This window comes from Erigeron canadensis, chromosome 4 (assembly GCF_010389155.1).
Source record: "Erigeron canadensis isolate Cc75 chromosome 4, C_canadensis_v1, whole genome shotgun sequence".
In the NCBI taxonomy this organism is placed as follows: Eukaryota; Viridiplantae; Streptophyta; class Magnoliopsida; order Asterales; family Asteraceae; genus Erigeron; species Erigeron canadensis.
The window spans coordinates 19,560,787-19,582,114 of NC_057764.1; the positions used below are offsets into that span (position 1 = coordinate 19,560,787).

The 21,328-nt window shown below is 33.4% G+C and overlaps 3 protein-coding genes across 4 annotated transcripts; 2 read left to right on the top strand and 1 right to left on the bottom strand.

Moving 5' to 3' along the window:
• The first annotated feature begins 2,329 nt into the window (after window positions 1–2,329).
• On the top strand, window positions 2,330–6,518 carry LOC122598129 (aspartic proteinase Asp1). The gene is made up of 8 exons (XM_043770728.1): window positions 2,330–2,563; window positions 3,683–3,800; window positions 4,067–4,287; window positions 4,860–5,084; window positions 5,350–5,488; window positions 5,770–5,970; window positions 6,081–6,153; window positions 6,271–6,518. The coding sequence occupies exons 1-8, from the start codon at window positions 2,394–2,396 to the stop codon at window positions 6,378–6,380; spliced, it is 1,257 nt and encodes a 418-aa protein (XP_043626663.1). The 5' UTR covers window positions 2,330–2,393; the 3' UTR covers window positions 6,381–6,518.
• LOC122598130 lies at window positions 6,376–9,704 on the bottom strand. Of its 2 annotated transcripts, none has more exons than XM_043770731.1 (2): window positions 9,175–9,704; window positions 6,376–6,730 (listed from the first exon to the last, which is right to left on the bottom strand). In XM_043770731.1, the coding sequence occupies exon 1, from the start codon at window positions 9,555–9,557 to the stop codon at window positions 9,180–9,182; it is 378 nt and encodes a 125-aa protein (XP_043626666.1). In that variant the 5' UTR covers window positions 9,558–9,704; the 3' UTR covers window positions 6,376–6,730; window positions 9,175–9,179. The 2 variants fall into 2 exon arrangements, with proteins under 2 accessions (XP_043626666.1, XP_043626665.1); XM_043770730.1 differs by having other exon boundaries at window positions 6,376–6,714; window positions 9,175–9,698.
• Window positions 9,705–11,106: 1,402 nt separating this feature from the next.
• Window positions 11,107–15,252, top strand: LOC122595491 (clathrin light chain 1-like). The gene is made up of 3 exons (XM_043767858.1): window positions 11,107–11,473; window positions 14,060–14,213; window positions 14,582–15,252. The coding sequence occupies exons 1-3, from the start codon at window positions 11,241–11,243 to the stop codon at window positions 15,014–15,016; spliced, it is 822 nt and encodes a 273-aa protein (XP_043623793.1). The 5' UTR covers window positions 11,107–11,240; the 3' UTR covers window positions 15,017–15,252.
• Window positions 15,253–21,328: the final 6,076 nt, after the last annotated feature.

A 21,328-nucleotide genomic window follows, 5' to 3' on the forward strand; every position in this document is an offset into this window, starting at 1 on the left:
TAATTTTAATATATAATAAAAGACAGTTGAACTAATAAATTATTAACTAATCATAACGCTCGATTTTATCAACTTGACTCTCGCTGATGTCATTATTTAGTTTTTATATAATTTTGTTTAATTAATAAAAAACAAATAACTAAAATAATTATTTTTACAATGTTAATAAAATTGGTTTCTATCTACAAAGCCCATTTTTCACACACGAACAATTGTACATTGCTGTTTCTCGAGTTAAGTCGAGAAAAGGGCTTTAAGGTGTTAATATAGGACACCTTAAACAAGTTTCGTCTATAAAGAAGTATTTCAAATGATGAAGGATGGTATATACTTCCAATGTTCTTTTATTACATTAGTTTTCTTTTTATTAGCTTAACATTCATGACATTTGAATTGAACACTTATTATCTACTTATATCTTCAACTTTGAACTTATAAACTTTTATGAGTTACATGTAATAATATCTAACATTAATAATGTTAATAATGTCGTAAGAGTTAAAATCTAGTATCTATATAATGCATATTGTTTTATATGGCTAAAAGAGTTAATTAATAATTTTGATACAGTATATATAAGTGTATAAACTTTTATTCAAACAACAGATCGAAGAGCTACCTTTATACATTAACAACTAAATATCTGTATAGTTAATGTGTATACTTAATACAGGCTTAAAAACCTAATTTTGTACTAAAAAAAGCAAAATTTGAAATATAAATATGCAGTAAAATGAATCAATATAAAACCCATCTGCCACGAAAAGAAGTCATATGCATGAAGCAAAAGGATTGACATGTCTTTATTCACAAGAAATTCCCTCTGAGCATCACCAACAAGCCAAAACATTTGGCCATTTTATTACTCGTATCAAAATCAACTAATACGTACTACGGAGGTTTTTTTTTTTTTTTTTTTTTTTTTCAAAGTTAAAAATGATCAACCAGATACTATCTTCTCTATATATTACTAATATATACTGTTATTATTATTGCGATTATAAAAAAATATATTTTTTGCTTACTAAGTATTTATCTAAACGAGCCTGAAATAATGAGTGTTTTACTTTTGTTTCTATAACTTCATGTAAAGATCGAGTATGTGGAGGGTTAATTGGTAAACACAAATAACTTTTTAACATAAGATCATTAGTTATTGTTTAAAACTTTCACGAAGATTGCCTAGCTATTTCCAAAATGATTTAGAAAATAATTTATGTTTTTTTTTTTTCAAATGAAACAATTTATATAGAAATTAAAGGCAAATCGACAACAAGCTGCGTTGTCACCCTTTTTTGTATAACAAAAATAACACGTTTAAAATTGCATTCATAGATCGTGGTTTGCATGACCCGTTAGACCCTTACAAGTACCTCAACTACCTCTGATGAAAGTAACCCAAAAGTATCAAATGCAAAGGGCATAAACACGTGTTGGTTGTTAAGACACGCTTTCTCATGTTTTGCCACTTTGTACGAAGCAGCTTTTAAAGCAGCATGGCTGGCAATGAAACTACACCCTAAACCTATAAGAGAAGAGACTTATGTTAAATCCACACATGCATGTTCCCACCAGTCTAACCAAAGACTAAAATATCAACGGATTTGAGTGTAAATCTTCCTTCCAACGGATCAGTCAAAAAACTCTTTGGCGTTTTTTATTTGGCAGAAATCTCAACCTGTCTAAAAATGTCAAAAAGAACATTCCTAACTCAATCGTATCTGTATTTGAACCCCAAGAGCTCTCTACAGTCGCATTGTCTCAAAAAGAATCTAAACAAGCTTTCCGACAAATAAATGGTCTTTTACACTATAATACTAACTACTTAAATATTATAATATAATTTTTAAAAATTAAATGAGGTTACAAACGTAAATTGAATGATAAACTATTTTTTATTAGACACAATATATTTATATTATCACTTTAGTAAAGTTTAGAGATAGTATTTAACCAAATATACTAATAAATCTAACAGAAGGTGATCTGTATACTATTCGATTTTGACATACACTATCAAACGTGTTTACAATGTTGTACAGTACAACAATATAAAACATATTTGCTAATGTATATCCAGAAATTGGTGGTATAAAAATCACTTAATTTCCAACTCTAATATATAATATCATAAAATAAAAATATATAGTACAATATTATAAAAATATTCTATTATTCTTTCTTGTTAGTACAAACATCAATCAAGGTATCTATATAATAATTCTATATATTGTATCCATCGTTGGTCTATATAACCCACGCACACAAACACACAAAACCCCTTTTTTACAATTACAATATAATAATAACTCCAAAATAAAAGATAAACAAAATAAAACGAAGACCATTTAGTCAATTACGATTATACCCTTGTCTGTTATCCAAATCAAACAATGAAGTCAAGGGTGATAACGGTATTGTGTTTTCTGTTAATTTGGGTGGTGGTATCTCCGTCGTCGGCTTCCGATGATCGTCGGGGAAAATGGTGGAAGTGGTCGTCTTCAGGGAATTCAATATGTTCATCTGTTGTACTTCCTTTATATGGCAACGTTTATCCTAAAGGGTATTTTTGTCTTTTTAACACTATTTTTTCATATTATATTATAAGTTTTACGTATTAGTTTTAAGTGTTTTGTTATAGGGTTTTTTTTTAAAATTTTGATGGTAGTGTTGATAGTATTACATTGGACATTTGGACACCTGTTTTGACTTTGAAATGGTAAATAGTTTTTGACATTGTGTTATTTTCGTCCAAGCCCACTTTGTTGACCTGACTCCTGACCTGACCTGGTTTCTTGGATTATTGTTACGAAGGTGGTGTGATTGTGATGTGTCGCTGATGTGGCAGACCATCTTCGTATAGTGAAATTGCCTCGTTTAATTTGCTTTTTTTTTTTTTGATTGGGTATTTTGGTGTGGTGGGGTCTAATTTTGTTACGAAAGTAATGTGGCTGTTTTGTAGTGATAATCACCCTAAATATTTGCATGTGTCTGCAAATGGGTCAAACCTGCAAAGCGGGTAAACCACATTATGGATTTTTAGGCTGCCAAGGAGCCGAAACTGACATACAAATTCATAAAAGGGATAATGGAATAAGAGTGTAATGGAGTTTCGGTGAAATTGCTGTTGTATGAAACGAACTCTTAACATGTTTATATTATCTTATGTCATGTAATAAAAGAACCTATAAATCCTTACATTTTAAACAGTAACTTTTAGATCAAGCGTTAACGGATTGTACGTATTTTACATGCAATGGATGTTTTAAATCTTCGATTTGCACATTCGTAATTTACTCAATGTGCATTACATTCCGATGCCATTAGCCCTTAACGAAATATATTCTGAAAGTATTGCTATCAGTTTTGAAAGTGTACTTTATATACAGGGTAATGAATGGGTGCTTATTGTTACTTATTGTTTGGGAAAGCACGAGATTTGTAACTATACTTGTTATCATGAGTTTGTTTTACTAGTACTTTGAAATTCTTATAGTCCATCTGACATAAAATCTGAAGTTGTGGACAACTTTTTTTTTCTTTCTTTTTTTGCAATTGCGTAGTTGTGTGTGTGTGCGTATACATATGTGGCTATAGATATATTTTTTCTTTTACCCAAAATTTTAAGATATTTTTTACCATAAAGTTATTATTGATGAATCTGATTTATGGTTAAAAACAGGTATTATTATGCTCAGATAAACGTAGGACATCCTCCGAGGCCTTATTTTCTTGATCCTGATACAGGCAGTGACTTGACTTGGCTTCAATGTGATGCTCCCTGCGTACATTGCACTCAGGTTGTTGTTCATGGTATAATCGGTTTAGCATTTGATCCTATATCAAACAAATTATGTTTAGGTGCTAGACTGCTAGTGATATTAGGGATTTTTGGTATATGCATCACCGTTATTATTATCATTTTTGGTATACCTTCTAAGCTTACAAGCTGCTTCTATTGCAATACATATTTACATAGATATGTTCTAGTATTTATCCAACATTGTTATTGTAATTATTATTATCGTTTCTCTTGTTTATTGTTTGTGTTTGTGTGTTATTATAGGCCCCTCATCCTTATTACAGACCAAATAACGATCTAGTACCTTGTAAAGATCCGCTTTGTGCATCACTGCACTCTGGAGATCATAGATGTGATGACCCGGATCAATGTGATTATGAGGTTGAGTATGCTGATGGTGGTTCATCTCTTGGTGTCTTGGTCAACGATATCGCCTTTCTCAATCTTACCACTGGAGTTCGAATCACTCCTCGTCTCGCCATTGGGTTTGTAACACTTCTTTCTAGAGGTGAAAAAAATGGATGGCTCGGATGGGTTGGGTAATGTGTCAAATGGGTCATTTCTAGTAAGAGACAAAACAGGTCAGGTAGCATTTGAGCTGACCCAAAACACTATTCTCACAATGTTTTGATAAAAAAATTTTTGTCAGATTGGTTTACAAGATAATGTAATTGTTTAAGTAAAGTTTTCCAGTATTTAAGGCATTAAAGATACACTTTTGGGCGACACTTGACCCGTTTCTTATCTAGCTATATATTTATGTTACCTGTTTGAACCGTTAGAGATAAAAATAGCCTGGATTAAGCAAACAAGTTGATAATGTCCACTCTACAGCTTCCCCGTTGTCATTAAACATCCTGCACTCTCTCCGGCACAGAGAGATTTATCAACTTTTCCTTTGTTGGCCACATTCAAACAAAAATATACATTTATTCCTTGTCATGGACAAAAAGTTGTATTATTATTTAGGCCCATATTGGTAATCAATTTAGAATATTACTGGTGAGTGGCTTCTCGCTAATGCATGTACTATAAAAGGTTGTTTTCTTGTTGACAGGTGTGGATATGATCAGATTCCTGGTCCATCTTATCAACCTCTTGATGGAGTTCTAGGTCTTGGGAAGGGCAAAACCGGCATTGTTTCACAGCTGCACAGTCAGGGTCTAATCCGAAATGTTGTTGGCCACTGTTTCAGCAGCCGTGGAGGCGGGTTTCTCTTCTTTGGAGACGACATCATTGATCCTGCACGTGTTGTATCTATCCCAATGTCACGTGACTACAGGTAAAAACCTTGAGAAGATAGGTTCTTGGTACTTCTATCTCAAGGTGACAAGATTGGTTAGTTTACAGGACACATCTTTTCTGGGGTTTAAATAAGTCAGATCAGATTAACAATGCAAGAAGATTTCTGTTCATTTCTAAAAAAAATTAATTGTTACAATAGTAAATACGGCTTCTGACTCGTTTCCTTTTCGGAATAGATACTTTGTATTGACAAATTCAACCGTTTGAGATGAATAATAACCCAACTTGTCCTTTGGATTCAGGAAGCATTACTCACCTGGGTATGGAGAAATCATTTACGGTGGAAAGGCAACTGGGCTGAAGAATCTGCTTGTAATATTTGACAGTGGAAGCTCATATACATACCTAAGTTCCCGAGCTTATGAAGGCTTACTTTATCTAGTAAGTTTTGCAACTTTGCCTCTTTGTTTGACTTTGGAATTCTAAAATACCCTCTGCATGTCTGATGTTTCAAGTAGTATGCTCAAACATATGTTGCTTAACTTAACAATCAGAATGTCAATCTAAAAGCCTCGTACTTAATGTTTGTTATTTCTATATATGAAGTTGTTTACATCCCGATTCATACTTTCCTTCAAACATAAACAGAATAATAAAGATAATAAACCATATGTCATAAATCATTCTTACAGTAATTGACTAGTCATTATTACTAATTATAGGTAACAAAGGAATTGAGAGGGACACCTATACAAGAGGCATTGGACGATAAAACTCTGCCCTTTTGCTGGAAAGGAAGAAAACCGTTCAGAAGTATGAGGGATGTAAAGAAGTACTTCAAGCCTTTGGCATTGAGCTTTTCTAGTGGTTGGAGGTCTAAAACGCAGTTTGAAATTCCTCTTGAAGGATACCTTCTGATCTCAGTAAGTGCTTTAATCCATTATTTACACGAGACGCTTAACACTTTTCAGTAAATAATAATCAATGAAAGTTGGATTTTGGACTAATGAGATGTGGGATCTTTTGTTGTCAGTCCAAAGGGAGTGTATGCTTGGGAGTTCTAAATGGCACCGAAGTTGGACTTCAGAATTTTAACATAATTGGAGGTATCATCTCTCGTACAACAGACCAACTCATTCCATGTTGTACATGAAAAAGAAGTTGTGATCTCTAAAATGGATCAAAATTGTGGCCTCTAACTTTCTGCTTTGCATTGTGTGCAGATATAACGATGCAAGATAAAATGGTGATATATGACAATGAAAAACAAACCATAGGATGGACTCCAGCAAACTGTGACCGTCCACCGAGGTCCAACACCATTAGCATTTGATGACATTCTATTAATAAATCATTAAATATACCAGATGTAAGGAAATACCCAGAAAGATACATAGTCTGTATAGGTCTACAAGACTAACAGGATCCAGTTCATGAGTGCAATTAAAACATGTAAATTTTTTAATACAAACTTCAGCCCACATGTATTTCAAATAAAACCAAGGTTACAACATGTCCATTGTGGCTGATTAGAGGCTCCAGTTCAACAATGAAAAGAAAAGGCAGCTTCTTGCTTGAAGATCAAATATCCAACCCCCGAAACTACTTCTAATTTGATGCTATGGTGCTATGCAAGCCAGACCAAATCTTCTCGCTACGTCCCAGAGCTGAAAAAAACAAACACTATATGTTGAAACTTTGTCACGACTCATGAAATATAAACGTTGGAAAGCAAAGTTTTTGCGACTATAAATAGGATTAGAAAAATATGCAACAGAACAGAAGAACAGAACTGCAACAAGCCATAATGAAATTTCAAAATTCAAGCACATCTCAGAGCAGTAGTTTTGCTGGTCCTTTTTTTATTTTATTTTTTAAGGAGAGAGATCAGGGTACAGGACCTGATGTGAAATTACAAATAAAAAAGATGTGGAAGACGATATTTGTTAAACAACGAAGATGAAGTGTACATGTGCGTGCAAACCAAGTTGCGTAAATTGACACACTTGTGTTTAGTCTTTTAATAGCACATATAAAGTACGTGTACTCCATACTTATTTGCATCTACAACAATTCCTCATGGTATCCACAAAACATTGAAGAACTATCTTTAATCTATAGATGATACAAGCCTTAAGAACTCTTTTGAATGCTACTTACCGCTGAGATGCAACAACGCTTACTAAGTTACTATTTCATATGGAATGATGTAATTTAAGTGACCTTCTTAACTAATATATACACTTATCCTAGAAAGCACGTGAATTCAGAATGTGTAATTAGAATCTTGAAAGTCTAAGATCCAACAAGATAAAGTCATACAGGAACAAGCATTGGCATGAATGCTAGGCTGGTAGTAGACCTTTAGTCATGAACAAGGATAGATAAAATCAATTTAAAACACATAAATATTAAATTTCAAGAAAAATCTTGATGCCGACAGTAACACAGGGTGACAAGTCCTAAAACACCTTTTACATGGGTTTGATCCTTTTGTTGTTCCTCCTGAAATACATAAATAAACCGCATATATTTCACCCTTGCAGCTCTAGTACGGTTGTTACACCTGGACCAAAATGTAGACTCAAGTTGCATGGACCTAAGAGCAACCGGATCATTATCATGTCCTATTATTGATATTTGTAGTGGTGAAGAAAAGGTCATCCTTAGTTGTCAATCTTTGGTACAATGAGGATGGTTCTAGAAAATTAGTCAAAACTATCATTCACTTACGATATCATCATATAGCCATGCTGTCAAGTATCATCAATATCAATAAATATGGATGTACACCCTAAAATCACAGTAATAAACCCATAGACTGTCTAATTTTTCTCCTCAACAAAATTATCATTTACTTACGATATCATCATATGACCATGTCATAAACTACCAATGTCGAAAATATATGGGCAGTACACATTATCACCACAGTAAAATACGGAAAAACTAATGAAGTATTCAGATCAAAATCAATGAACAGATGGGGTAGAGCAAAAATAAGCCGGTAAAAGACTAGATATTGCAAGAGTTGGACGGGTGTTTAGTTTAATAGGAGTGTTTCAGCTATAAATTCACCCAATGTGACAATTCGTGGAATCTTGTGAGTCAAAATCACTTGTAGTAACAATATTAATAATAAAAAAAAAAGTAGCTTCAACTTGATAAACCTTTGAATACTTTAAATAAATTGGGACACTCAAAGGATATTGTTGCCAATAGTATGGGAAAACCGTATCTTGTATACTGAACCCTAAATCCTTACACCTCAATACAAGTGTTAGGAGATGAATCACATGAACAAAAGCTCTAAAACAGAAGCCCTCCAATGAATACTACCCTGAAATATGTTCCTAACACAAGAGGGTGCTAGCCTGTACTACCCTTGCTCCAGTTTCCACACAACCTCAAAGTAATACAAAATTTTACGAACATGAATTAATTTGTTTGTCACATATGTGACCAAAGAATCACAAAGCCCCTTGAACATCCTACTGGATCAAAGTATATAAAAGGCAACCCTGTATAGCAAGGATCCTTAGATTGTGTAATCTAAGTATCTAACTTTCGATCCAGTTTTTCTTTAGCATTGCTTTAAGACTTGGAACGTAAACAACGGTAAAAAAGAATTAAGCTTTCTAGTTACTCAAAGATTCACTTATGAGATATCGAATTACTTTAGGCATGAGTGCATAAAACACGACTTGGATGAGCTATCCAATAACATGCTGACCTAAAATCCTTCCACTTTGGCTCTCCCTAGTCTAAACATTAATATATTCCATTTAGATACCTTAAACTTCAAAAGCAAGCAAAAAACCCAAATTTCGTTAACATGTCAATATAGGTATATAGAGCACCTAAAAAGTAATAATCTAAGCTACAGTACTATCAAAAAATAGATTTACTGATAATTTGTAACACATTCATTCGGACGAAACAAATTCTAACTTTAGCAAGGAAGTTAAGCATAATAACGTCGAATTATCTAACAATGTCAACATATAAACAATTAAACTCACAATTACGCACCGAATAACAAACGACATTATGAAACCCTAAGCATAAAAATTCTCACATCAATTCAACAACAAAAACTAATCAATATTTTCAATCATAACACTAACCCTCACTATTTGCAATATCGGTCCGCTTTCTTCGTAACTCGGTCATCAAGCGCATCCTCAACCGATTTCACTTTCGCTTTCGGATCATATCGAAACTTCTTAGCTTCGACTGGAAACAACTCTTCGTATTTCATCTTCTTCGCCGCATCGATTGTGTAAATAGCCTCATCTCCTGCTGCGCCTGCTTCGGAACTACCACCGCCTCCGCCGTCTTCCGTGGCGGCAGCAGCGTCGTCTCCGGTGAGGATTTCTTCGGTGGCGAATTTCGGTTTTTTATTCTTTTTCTTTTTCTTGTTTTTGTCGATTGATTTAGAAAGTGAAGCTACGTCTCCTCCTTTGAAGGTTAGCCTTCCCCCTTTTACTCTTTCGTATGCGTCTGACATTTTGATTGATCTAACAAACAAAACAATACAGCCCTAATTTTGTTGATTCTTTTTGCAAATATGGTTCAAATCTCATCTTACTAACCGGCTCGTCTGCCTATCATATGTGGAAACTTAAACCAGCCGAGCCCGGCCCGATTTTAACAATGTTTGAGCACGAACTCAAGTTCGAGTCGTAATTTGTTTAAAAAAATTCGGACATCACTGGGGATCAATGTGTAATAAAAATTAAGAAGTTAAATCCAACCATAAAGTTAACTACAACTTATAGGATAAGGCGAGGACAATATAAAAGGGAGGTGGTGGTGGAGATCGAGGGCGGTGGTGGAGAAGGAGGGCAGCGGCAAAGGGTGATAGAAGGTCGAAGAGATCGTGTAATAATTAGAAAGAAAGTAGGGGTGTAAGAGTATTATAGGAATACTGAAAAAATGCTTAATTTCCAAAAATAAAAAAAGCAATATGCTTTATAGAGGAGTATAGATAGAAAAGCCCGTGATAAATATTATGATTTAAAATTTAGTTTACAATTTTTAGTTAATTAGATCTTTTCTTAAATATTAATATAAATATGATATTTATTTTTATATGTATTAAAAGATAATTGACTTAACAGGCAATCATAACTCTCATTTATATCAAATTAGAAATTGATGATGTACCATTATTAATATAATAATAAATCAAAAGTTATAATAATCAGTATCTAATTTTTGATTTATTATTAAATTAATAATGAAATCATCAATTTCCAATTTGATAAAATTGAAAACTATGATTGCTTAATAAATTATTAAGTCAGTTGTTTTTAGTATGTATATATAAAGATTTAACAAATTTGTCATGCAAAATATAAATATTATGACATTATCATATTTTTAAAAATACTTATTTGACATCATTAAACCTTTTTTATTTAAATACTTTTTAAAAGTTGATTTATTACATTCTTTTAGTTAAAGTTTGATTTTTAATTCTTTTACTTGAAAGTTATTAAAAATTAGTTTAAACTTCATATAAATTTGCATGCAATACAAAACAAAAATTTTTTAACTTCCATTATATGTCAATTTTATATATATTAAAAAAATTATTACTATCATCTTCATTTTCTTTCTAATTTGATTTTTATCATTCTTTCATGTTGATATTTTCAACATATTTCGAGTGTCAATCGTTAATGATAAATAAAATCTATAGCTTAAATATTTATTTAATAAATGGACATTCTTTTTTCTCAAAAAAAAGCATCTAGATCTTATAAATTTATTTTTCGACTTTAAGCATTAATTTAAACATATTTATCTAATATAATTGTAATACTCTTAAGTTAATGATTTACAATATAAATTTTTCGGTCCTTCAAATAATTACATTTTTAAATCTATAACTTTCACAATTATTATAACCATAGCGCCACTCGCCTTCACCCCATCACCATTACTTCTTTCATTACCGGCGTAATACGCGGATATTTTTGGGTCTTTTAAAATCACCCAAATTATAAAAATGGGATGGAGGGGCATGTGGGAATTTATAAATACGTAGCATAGAAATGTGAATACGAAATTGCGAATAGTCTATAAACACAAAAACAAGAAGCAAACAGCAAATCAACATTCTATCAATCCTTCATACCCACCACCCCGATCGACTAATCAAATATCCATCCATCCATCTTTCATAATGTCCGGCCAATTCGACGAATCATACTTCACAACACCCACCGCCGGCGACCAACCCGTTTCAGATCCATTCGGATTCACTGATCCGGATCCTAACTTCTCTTCTATTCCCAACGGTAATGGTAATCACGTCGAACAAGATGTTGATGGGCTTTTCACATCGGATGGACCTCTCCTTCCTCCTCCTAATGAAATGCAGCGTGACGAGGGTTTCCCTCTTCGCGAATGGCGCCGGTATTCCCCCTCTTTCATCATTGTCATTTTATATTTATGTAGATCTTGTAGTAGTCGTAGTTTTTGTATCATATGTAGTGATCGTTTTGCCCGATTATAATATCGTTTTCGGTATGCGAAAGTGTTATGCTTTTTTTGGATTGGATTTGGGGGTGGGATGAGAATTGTAAGGAAGAAATGAATCCGTTGACTTTGACTAATGTGTAGCGACTTAGGAATAAGTGTACGTATTGATCCTGTCATTGAGCTCAGGAGAAAGCTGATTCAGTGATTTGTGTCGTTATATTAGTTGGCTGGATCGGTATTTTAGTGTAACAAGACATCGAGATTTTTGAGTCTTAAGCCATTGTTTGGCCGAGATTTAGTATCAACTCTTTAACAAAATAGGCTGGAAGCCGATAATTGTGATTCACAAATTAGATCTCGTTTCTCTCATGTCAACTATAGGAAAGGATCATTTTATATATGCTTTATCACGAGTCTATCAGTGGCTTTTATCTTTATTAGCCGACTGAGTCATTCAATTTAGCGAATCTAGCATTTTCCTTTGGTTTGAATTCAAGTTTTAAAAATAGAGATGTGAATTCAAATAATTCCGAATGAGGTATGTCAGTACAGTTAAGATGTTAATGATGATAGATACAAATCAAGATCCATTTTGTTCTTTAGGAAAAAAAGTTTGTATTGTATCTGGTCAAGTTACTGTGGTCATATTTTTGCAAATCTAGATTGTTTATTCGTCTTCGAACCAGACTGGTCGCTCATTTAATGAACTGATGAAGATTTATATCACAAGGAACCCGTTGCATGGAAGTTTTAACAGCCTTCGGATTTCAATATCATATATTTATGTGTTTCATCGTTCGACGTTATACAAATTTCATTTCTTTAAGTTTGAATTGACTTCTTCAAGAATTCTAGTTTATCAAGTTTGATTGTAACTAAAATGAGCATTAGGAAGGAGGCAAAGTGGAATAACACAGTATAGGAATAATGGTTGTGATAAGATCATGTTCAGATATAGAACTTTTATTTTGGACCCTTTGACCTAAACATGAAGTTTTCTTCTTAGTAGTGTAAGCAGGCCTGCTTGCCAGAGCTATAACTGGCTATTTGGTTTGATATTTCTGTTAACAACGTATCGTCTTAGTGGCTGTATATTATGTGATTGAAAAACATTACTTTATGGTTTCTATATCTAGCTCAGTTTGATAGTTTATCAACTGATCTTTGCCTTTTGAATCTATTTGAAGTTTGGCACTTTCAAGTCTTTTGATTTGATGTCAATCAGTTCATATTATGACCCGGGTTCAACAGGTTCAATCCTTCTATAACCGTTATTGTAAACATATAGTGCACCCAGGTCCCATAATACTCGATGACTTTGGGGCATGTGAAGAGGGCAATATATCGAGTTATGTCAAAAAAATGGAAGAGGGCTAGATGTTTTTGAAGTATTTTCTTGTATTGAGTTGTTGAATGTTGATAAAGACTTCGATACTCACAAGGGTATATTATATTTGGGAGTATAATGTTTGTGGCTGGTGACTGATGTTTTAATCTAGTCCCTTGCTATCCATCCCCGGAAATTTTGGGTTCGGGTTTCCGCAGAAAATATATATGTAAAATTGGGCCCGGTTTCAGGGGTTACCAATGGGAAATGGCAATCAATGGGTAACCCAATAAGATACCTGAACATGTACGTTTTAGTTTTTAAAATATGAAGATAGGGATGGGAGTGCCATGGGACTCCATGCCCTGAGCCTGTCCCATTGTTCCTAATTAGTAGACCGCTAGGGTAACTACCAAGCATTGCTATTCCTCGTGGTGGCCAGTGGGCCACCTTAATTTTACATGACTTTATAAAAGTCTTAAATAGGATCATACATTTCATTGTTTAAAGTTTTCATCATGTAAAGGCGAGTGATGTGGTTAAAAATCTCCAGATCAGTAGAACTTTGTTTAAAGCTGTTTCATATTATTTTATTTATGTAAGCGTAAGGGTAATCTGGTGATTTTTGCTGTCTTTATAATTGCACTGAAGTGCTGCTAGCTCCATATCTATACACTATATGAAGAAAAACTTCGTTTGAAAATATCATTGAATATATGTAAAACAAGTAAAGCAATATGTAAAGTAGTAATCAGGTGATTGTTGTGGTTTTTACAATTTCACTGCTTCACTGTTAGCTCCATATCTGTTAATTATATGACGAAATATTCTTATTGTGCATTTCTCCTTTTTGAATAGTGTGATATTTTGACTTTTTGCTCATATTTTTCATAGGGTTTGCGCACATGTATATCATCAATTTGCTTTGTTGTTGTGTTTTTAGGAAACAAAAGAAACAGTGTATTAACTATTAACTATGGTATTAACCATAGTATTAGGTCCTTGGTTGTTAAGATCCATTTTGATGATTCCAAAATTTTGTAGTTCTCACATAGTTACATTCTGTTTTTTTTTTCTTTTTTTTTCCTGCTTAATGTAATTGTAATCTATTAGATAGTAAAACTGTAGCTTTAACTCTTTACCTTGAGAAAAAAAAATATGTTTTAGCATTCAATTTTGTCTCTCATGTGCAGAATAAATGCAATTCGCTTGGAAGAAAAGGAAAACCAGGAGAAGGAATTAAGAAATCAGATTATCGAAGAAAGTGAAGTTTACAAACGAGCTTTCCATGAGAAAAGACTCCAGAATGTTGAAACAAATAAGCTCACTAATAGAGAAGGAGAAAAGGTATTGTGGGTTGGTTAACTTAAGAGCTGTCAGAGATGACAAAACGTTTAGGTTGTGTGGGTTGGTTAACTATGTGTTTGGGTTCAAACATATCGGGTTGGGGACGCCCCTTTAGCGTTTTATTAGCCTATTTCAATGGTAGAAGTTTAACACCAATTAATCAATGTTATATATAAAATTGTAAAATTTATTTCATAAGCAATCTAATTGTCTTATATTTTGAAGAGCACAATAATTATTTTAAAGCAACAAGATTTGTTTTTTTAAGCATTCGAAAACAATTTGTGCAATTGTCGACCCAATGACCTGTTTCTATTTTTGCAAAGGTAAACTAATATTCACATGTTGACCCGTTTCCGTTGAAACAGATGTACGTAGCGAAGCAAGAAAAGTTCCACAAAGAAGCAGATAAACAGTACTGGAAAGCAATAGCAGAGCTGGTTCCTCGTGAAGTCGCCAACATTGAGAAGCGAGGCAAGAAGGATAAGGACAAGAAACCATCTATTGAAGTCATTCAGGGACCCAAGCCCGGAAAACCAACTGATCTCTCTAGGTTGCGACAGATTCTGGTGAAGCTGAAGCAAACACCTCCAGTGCACATGGTTCCTCCACCACCTCCTGCCAAGGATGCGACGAAAGATGATAAGAAAGTTTCTAAAGATGGAAAGGATGCGACAACACCAATACCTGATGCAGCTGTATCTGCTAAAGATGATGCCGCCAGTGGAACTGTTGAAGTTTCCGCTGCGCCAGTTGACCAACCTGCCATGGTGGCTGAAGCAGTTGCAGTTGCGGCCACCTAATGTCTTATTGTTATAAGATCCCGGGTTTTTGGTGGTGTGAATGATTGTATAATTTTCTTGTGATGCTTGGTGAGTTTACATAAATGGTATTAGCTGTGCTGGCGGGACATTTTTCATTGTGTTGTCTAAGAGTTGTTTTCATTATTATGGTTTAAAAAGCTGATTCAATTATTGTTTCTGTGTATGACAAATTTGCTTCAAATATAGAAAGGAATTCTTTTCGCATTTTAGTTCAATGACAGTGTTAACCATTCTTTCAATACTCTTTCATTATTCCAGGAAGTCTATTTCCGGTTAAATCTTCACTCATTTGTCAAACTAACACTCGAAAAATAAATTTACAATCCTAAATGGCTATCAAGTTTTTCTTGTTGGGTTATCCGGAAATTATAAATTTTTAACTTAAACTTCATATTTCTTATTATATTTTTTGAATGGCTACTTACAAAAATTTTGGTTCTAATTGAGTGAAGACATTGTTAAGATGAATAGGTTTGATAGAGTTTCAAACTTCACGTAGAAGATTTTATGTTGTTTTGTGTTGTAAGGAGAGAGTAGAAATCAATAAAATTACATTGTTAAGATATGATGATAGATTGATCAAGATGAAAAAAAATTCAGTTCTCAATCGTCATATGAAAAATTAGCTAGGGTTTGAGAATTTTTTTTTTGATTTGGGGATAAATATGGATTTCACATTAATTCATATTTATAGTTTTTTTTTTAAGCCAAAACCTGATTCATCCATGAGTTTGGAAAGTGAGAAAATGATAGTTAAAATTTTCATTTCTTTCTTTTCCATGCCATTTTAGATGGAAAGAAAAAGGTGGAAAAAGAAGGCATTTTGCATTCTCTTATTTTATTCCTTTTACTTACCAAACAAGAGAAAAATCCCTTATTTTCATTCTCTCTTTTCCAATTCACTCCTACCAAACACCACCTAAAAATCTATTCATTTAGGTCACGTTATACTTACATACGTAAATGCATATATTCCCTATATCTTACTATACTAGAAGTCCACATGACATAAGGGTGTTGACATTGTGTAACACCCCAATATTTTAAGATAATAGAAAATTAACCTTTTGTATAGTTTTGACATTTAATTAACTTTCTAGTATTTTGTATTGAGATAAGAGATTAATTTAATTGGAACTTTAGTGACTAGCGGGTATTATACCCACAAAAATTAAAATGGAACGTGGCATTAGGGGAGAATGCACAACCATTTCAAACTTGATGATTCACAATTTCACTAACACTTATTCTTTCAATTCCCAATCCTTCCACTTCTTCTACTCTATCAAGATTTTCATGCAATTCAATCCCTCCCAAATCCAATTATCTAAATCTTTCTAATAATTAGGAAAGTGAGGGTTTGTATTGAATTAGGGGAGGCCGAATTTTAGCAAGGAGAAAAGGAAAAAAATCTGGAAATTTAATTGTGATTGTTCTTGAGGTAAGAATTCCTCCATTCTTCAATTTCTGAATTTAGGGTTTTGGATATTTAAATTAGGGTTCTTAGTTGGAATTAGGAAATTGGTATTTTGGGGAATTTGATGATGAACCCTAATGAAATTTTAAGAGGAGAAGCTTTGGGTAAATGCAATCGAGTTTTGTAATGAAACTCAAAGTAATAAACATTATGTCTTGGATGTTTGGCTAAATTGTGATATGATGTTGATTACAGAAAATTGTTAAAATATTTTGTAATTGCCAAACACCATGATAATAGAATGCATGATGAATTCAAGTAAAAATGTTTGTGAAAGAGTTGAGTTTATGGAACTCATAGATATATATATATTGTATTATGTATAGGTGGTGAAGAACTCTAGTTGAGCCTTTAGCCATAGTATCTAATAGCCAAATTTAAGGTGAGTGTATATGTATATAATCATGTTCTTGTTAATAGAGGTCATAAGTGGGTAAATTCCTATGACCCATTTGTTTGTTGATTGTAAGAGTTAGTAGGTGGGTAAATTCCTACTAGCCAATTTGGATGTAAGAGCTATTAGGTAGGTAAATTCCTACTAGCCAAATTGTTTGTAAGAGCTAGTAGGTGGGTAAATCCTACTAGCCAAATTGTCTATGGCCATGTTAAAAATAAATTGTGATGAATTCTATGTTTGTGATTGATATGAATGAAATGACTATCATTTGATAGGCTATATGTGGTGCTTCACGCACATTGCTAAGGTTACTTGATTATGATTATATGTATATGTATTCACTAAGCGTTGCTTATGTTTTAGTTGTTTAACCCTTTTATAGGAGTTGGTAGTTGCAAGAGCAAGGAATTGATCGAGTGAAGTTAGATTTGAAGGTTTTGGCCATCTTGAAGGTTGGCAATTTGGGTAATTTCGGTAGATAATCCCTTATGACCATTTTGGCTCTTGATACATGTGTCTTTTGATGGGAAATATTGTGTATGATCTATTTTGAGTCTTCTAGTCATGACTATTATAGTGGTTTGAAGTATAAATCATTTTGGAGTCAAATACCCATTTCGTCACCGTGAGTAAATGCAGGCAAGCGACCCATTTAGTTGTGTTTGTGGATATTGTTTCAAATGGATATTATAGGTAAGCTTGTAAATGTGTCAAATCCTTGTTTAGATTCAGAAATGATGTATATTTAAAGTATGGTTTGTGTTAGAGAAGTTGTAAGTTGCTTTTAAGTGTCAAAATGTGTTTTTGAGAAATCTGGGCTCCCACTGTGGCTCAATGGGGGATGAACACTCCCACTATGACTCAGTGGGAAATCTCTGGAATTTTTGGTTTCTGGTCTCGGCTGTGACTGTGGCGCAATGGGGTGTAAAGCCCCTCACTGCGGCGCAGTGAGAAAAAAAAATCTTATCATTCCTATGAACATTTGAAATTGTGGTTTGGTTGTTACACATTGTATGCGTGGTAAGTGAATGGTTAACACGGTGCCACACTGCAAATATTTACCCTATATACTAAAAACCAACCTGATTTTTACAACAATTTTTGCATAAGGTACACACAATATCTTTACTAACTACAATGCACATGATACAACTTCATTATGCATTAAACTTTCCATTTTAACTTTAACTAAAAGTTTAAAACATATCAAATCATTTCATCTAAATCCAATTCCTGTAAAAGATCTTCATACTTAATTGAAGCAATCAATACACCTTCATGAGCATCACATGTTTGTCGGACACCATCTCATCCAGGTATATAACACCTGAGAGCAAACACCACCGCCAACAACCTTTAGACCGCCGGTTAAAAACTAAACACCACCGTCACTCACCGCCTCATTTGGATGATTGGATCTATTACACCTCCGACCAAACGCCACCGACACGAACCTTTAAAACCGCATTTCTACACAAATCTAAGAACACAAGTAAAGAGTGGTGTGCATTCGAAGCGCCGGATTTATACCAGTTCCGTTCAAATAGCACCCACCACAAACAACACACTTAGACATAGATTTAAGAAGAGAAAAAAACGTGATGTCATTGTTGCCATCAAAACCGTTATCAGATGAATAACATCTTCCATACCTCCCTCTACTTTTACCTATGTGATTTTGTCTAAGTTTTAATTTTTCAGTTTTCTTTTTGACATTTTTGTTTCATTTGTTGTTTTCTGGGTGAAGTTAGATGATTTTCATGAATCTACTTTTTAATGATATGGTTGTGCATATATTTTGTGTCTGATTTTTTTGATGGAAGGGAAAGGGATAATTTATTTGGTTTTGAATTATACGTGTGGTACTACAAAAATTATACTCATTTGAGAGCAAAGCATTAAAATTTGAAAAAGAAAGATAAGGAGGGTGCTGCGAGATAGGCGGATAGCACACGGTTTTTGACTTTTTGTGAAGCGGTGGGGTGGGTTATGATTTCCTTTTATTTTCTCTATATGTATATAGAGTACAAATCTTTACAATTTACAAGTGTAATGTCAATGGCCACTTATATTATAAGAGTATCACTTATAAAACAAGACTACATTTTTGGTTTCATGATATAATAAGTTAAATGTTTTTTTTTTTTGATATATAATATGGTGAGGTACAATGACAGTCATAGATTTAGGTCATTCATTGACAAAAGTTTAAGTTTTTTCTGTTTCATTTTTGTTTAATGTGTATTATTGTACTATTTTTATTTATTTTGATTCTTATAGTTTTCCACATTTGAAACGTTCATATTATTGGGTTTTATTTAATATACATTATGGGTGCAACATTTAGTATCGTTTGAAAAATTAGAAATACTTACTTAGCATTATGTAACCTTTTAACCCGAATTCAGATTTGCAAAATAAACCACATAATGTATTGATTCCATGTAGATGTAGATGGAGTGGTATGAATTATGATTACTACGTAATTAATAGTTAAGATGTACTCTATCATACTACTTTTAATAGCTTCCGCTACTTGATTGAATTGTAGAATACCAAGCACAATACAATAATTGACATCCTATGAATAAATTGAGTCTCGCCGCAATGTGTGAAACATAACCTGCAGCAACGTGTGGAATATAAAACTACGTCTAAGCTTAACGAACACTTATACAGGATATTACGATAAAACCTCCGCGATAACGCGCGGGTGTATATTTCTAGTTATAAACTAATTTATATGTTGAGGCTTGAGGCTCGTATAAAACAAAGGAGTTTAAGGTCAATTCCAATAAAGCTACTGTGGCAGTATGCCAATTCATTATCACAGTATGTTGAACAATTTGCCCATTCAGTTTATTGGTGGGCATTTTAAAAACATACTAGGTATTATTATAGGCCAAACACTACTTTTGTAAATGAAATTGATTGATTCTTTTAAAAGTCATCTTAATAATCCTCATAAAATCATAAATACATGACTATTGATAAGTGTAATCCATTAATTTTTTTCATTTAATTCATTAATTATCTCTTTTAATCTTAATATCTGATTTAAACAAATGTCATGATTATGGCTTTAAGAAAATTATTAGGAAGTTATCTTTACTCCTTTATAAGAGAAATAACATCTTTTTATTTTAGGTAATTCTACCTTTGAATTATCAGAATTACTCTTGACTTTTTATGTTGTGACCTTAATGAATTACGAGTATAATTTACACTCTAAACCTTAATTTTAATAATTAACACTTTAAGCCTTTATCTTCTAAAAATTTCCATTATCACAATTACATCAACCTACATTACTTGACACCGCCACCATCACTAATAGTATCATCACCGACACCACTAGACCGCCTTCCCCACCACTGCCGTCGCATTGCAGAGGTACAATGCTTGTTGTAAGAAAAGATTTATAAATCTTTTTTGTAAGAGGGTTGGCAACCCACCACTTAAGCCATTTTTCACCACTCAGTTCTAACGAATCACCTTTTGCCACCTCAACTTCACCACTCACTCACCACTCATTCAAATTTTGTTGGCATCCGACCACTCACTTCACCACTCATTTTACAATTTTCATTTTATTTAAACATTAAATTTTCATTAAATTAAAAACATTACATAATAAATCAAAATAAAACATACATAATACTTAAAAAACATTACGAAAACGTTACATGACAAATAAAAACATAACTAACATAGTAAATTTAAAATACATAAATACTAAGCATCGGAATAGTCCAAGTCGACAGTACTATCACCGTCGTTACGATGAATGTAACGGTATGGTTCGGGTGACCCGACAACGTTGATAGGTGGAGGAGATACGTACTCCTCCCCCGTGTCAGAGAAGTAAGGTACATCCTCACCATTACCGACACTGCCTTGCCAGTACTCCCCGTGGCCTAGCGTGGTGGTCAAAGTCGAAGAGGCGGTGGTAAGCTGACAGATAACTTGATTCAGCCAATCCATCTTCTGCGAAGATACGCGAGATACTCACTTTCATTGCGATTAAGAACCCGATTAGGAGCCGTCAACTGGTCGATCTCGGCTTGGTAAGCTGCCTTGTTTTCAGACACCCCCTGAATGACGTTGTTTACTGCAGTGCGGTGTCTGAAGTCGTAATTTAGGTGGACTTGGATCGACATCTTAACATCACGAAGATTCATTGGAATGTTAGCCATGGATGAAGTTAGTTTGTGGTAAAATGAGATTTATATTTAGGAGAAAGTAGAGAGTTGTGTGTGTAAATATATAATAGTAGTATATATAGGAAAGTAGTAGTATATATAGGAAAAGTGAAAAGATAAAAAAAAAAAAAGTCAAACGGTACAAAATTTCGAATTATAACCGTTGACACGCATTCTATTGTTCTCGATTTGTGCAACTTGCGAGTGGTGGAACG